Consider the following 2,259-nt stretch of genomic DNA (forward strand, 5'->3'; position numbering starts at 1 on the left):
ATTAAATTCCCCCAGCATTTTCTCTCCTGCAAGCCATGCAACACCCATTTGCTCTGCCCTTTGTTGCTCTTCCTATCTACAAGTAGTTAAATGGGTTCAGAGAGATGACACGGTCACTCTCAATTTTGTGGACCAACTTCCTTTCTGGAAGGACTGGCTGCCTGAGCTAGTAGGAGGAAGGAAGGTTTGCAGCTGCATCTTCTGATGGCAGCTTAAAGCTCTCTGGATTTGTAGTGTTAATTCTCAAACACCATCCTGCTGCAACTTCAGCCTAATAAAATATTTCTAATATTTGAGGATGAGGAAGATCCTAGGTCAGTATCATTAAGCCTGGATACCAGACACCTGAAACTGTGTTTGAGGTCCTACATAAATACAACTTCATGTTCCAGGGTTTTGAACAGTCTTTTGACTCAACATAAGATAGCTATGTTTTAACAGAGCAATTTTTATTTAAGAACCTAAACACAGATTCAGATGTGTAAATCCAGACACATGGCTTTGAAATAAACACAGAAGTAAAGTCACAAACCTTTAAAACCAGGACTGTGAACATGTATGACACCATGTGAGGGGGAAGAAATAGGTTTTAGCAATGAAGCTCAATCTAAGATTGATTTACTTATGTAAGATTATATTATAGTCTTAGACTATAAATTGGGGTTTTTTGATGTAATTATGAGTAAGGGGTGAAGGTGGCCATGGGAAGAGGTTAATATGTGGCTGCTATGTGCCTTTGGAATGGACTTCATATGCCCATCTCCCCACCCTATTCCTCTAGGGCTGGACGTTTCTGGGGAACAGATGCAGCTTACATGAAGGCAGAGTGAACTCTCCCCATGAGGTGGCTGTGTGTGTGAGAAGTGTGCAATCATTTATCCCTCTGAAACACTGCAATGGGGTCCCTCACACTGACCAAGTCTGGACGGGGGCAACAGTTTCCAGGGATAGCTGTGCCTTGCAATCCTATGGCAAAATAGTTGGCACCTGACAACTCTTAGGACTGCTGCCAGGGGCAGCCTGTGTCTGAGAAGCCACAAGCCTCTTCTCCACAGACATCTCCTCACTGCTGTCCTCTCCCTGAAGGCTTATGGCATGGGGTACAGGCTGTACCCAGGCAGTGATGGCAGTGGGGGGTACTGACAACGAGGCAGTTCCTTCTTTCTGGCAGGTGGTGTCATGGTGATAGGAAACCAACTCGTTGCTGAAGTTGACCCTCTCCACAGTGGATTTGGGTGTGCCACAGCAGAAGCTCCGGCAGCCCAAGAGGTTGCTGAAAGCCCTCCTGAAGTCTGCATTGAAAGCATAGATCACCGGATTCACTGAAGAGTTGGCCCAGCCAAACCACACAAAGACATTGAAGGTGGTCTGTCCAATGCAGGGTGACTGTCCTTCGTGGTCTTTCTCAAGCTTGGGCTGGCAGAAAGGCAGCAGACAGTTGAGCAGGAAGAAGGGGAGCCAGCAGCAAACAAAGACTCCCATTATGATAGAGAGGGTCTGCAGCACCTTGGTCTCCTTGTGCAAGGAACTCCGCAAAGAGGAAGTAGGCTCCTTGCCGTGAGCTGGCCACTGCCCTCCTGCCCTCTCAAGGGTGGAGATACGGCGGATCTGGGCCTGGGCAATTCTGTAGATCCTGGTGTAGGTGATGATCATTATGGCCACGGGGATGTAGAAGCTGATAAGGGAGGAGGTGATGGCATAAGTGCGGTTCAATCTGACGTCGCAGCGGGGTGTCTCAGGCAGCCAGGAGCCCGGATACCTCCTGTCCTTGGCTTTATGCCAGTGTAGCTGAACCGGGATGAACGAGATGAGGATGGAGAGGGCCCAGGCCACGGCTATCATGGCACAGGCAAGGCGCCGCGTCATCCTGCGCTCGTAGCGAAAGGGGCTGGCGATGGCCCAGTACCTGTCCAGACTGATGATGCAGAGGTGGAGGATGGAAGCGGTGGAGCACATGATGTCAAAAGCCCCCCAGGTGTCACAAAAACGGCTGCCAAAAAGCCACGACCCTCCAGCCACCTCCGTGACCGCCTTCCAGGGCATCACCAGGAGAGCCACGCAGAGGTCAAAACCCCGCAGTGGCCCGAGACGCCCAGCGACAGCACGAACCAGTTGGTGACCTTGGTGCGCAGGTGTCGGAAGCGCAGGACAGCCAGGCACACCAGCGCATTGCCCACCAGCGTGCTCAGCACCAGGGCGCCCAGCAGGCACCCGGTGACTGCCCGCAGCACCCGCGGGACATCCCCCGCGGACAAGCTC

General features: G+C 51.6%; 1 protein-coding gene across 1 annotated transcript; it reads right to left on the reverse strand.

Moving 5' to 3' along the window:
- Window positions 1-966: 966 nt before the first annotated feature.
- LOC103802377 (D(1)-like dopamine receptor) lies at window positions 967-2,252 on the reverse strand (the record flags this gene model as incomplete). The annotated part of the gene is given in 2 exon segments (XM_009074844.1): window positions 967-2,067; window positions 2,070-2,252. Coding segments are annotated over 2 exon segments (1,284 nt in total), but the record flags the coding sequence as incomplete, so codon positions are not given.
- Between the last annotated feature and the right edge of the window lie 7 nt (window positions 2,253-2,259).

Source organism: Acanthisitta chloris, unplaced genomic scaffold, assembly GCF_000695815.1.
Source record: "Acanthisitta chloris isolate BGI_N310 unplaced genomic scaffold, ASM69581v1 scaffold12035, whole genome shotgun sequence".
NCBI lineage: Eukaryota > Metazoa > Chordata > Aves > Passeriformes > Acanthisittidae > Acanthisitta > Acanthisitta chloris.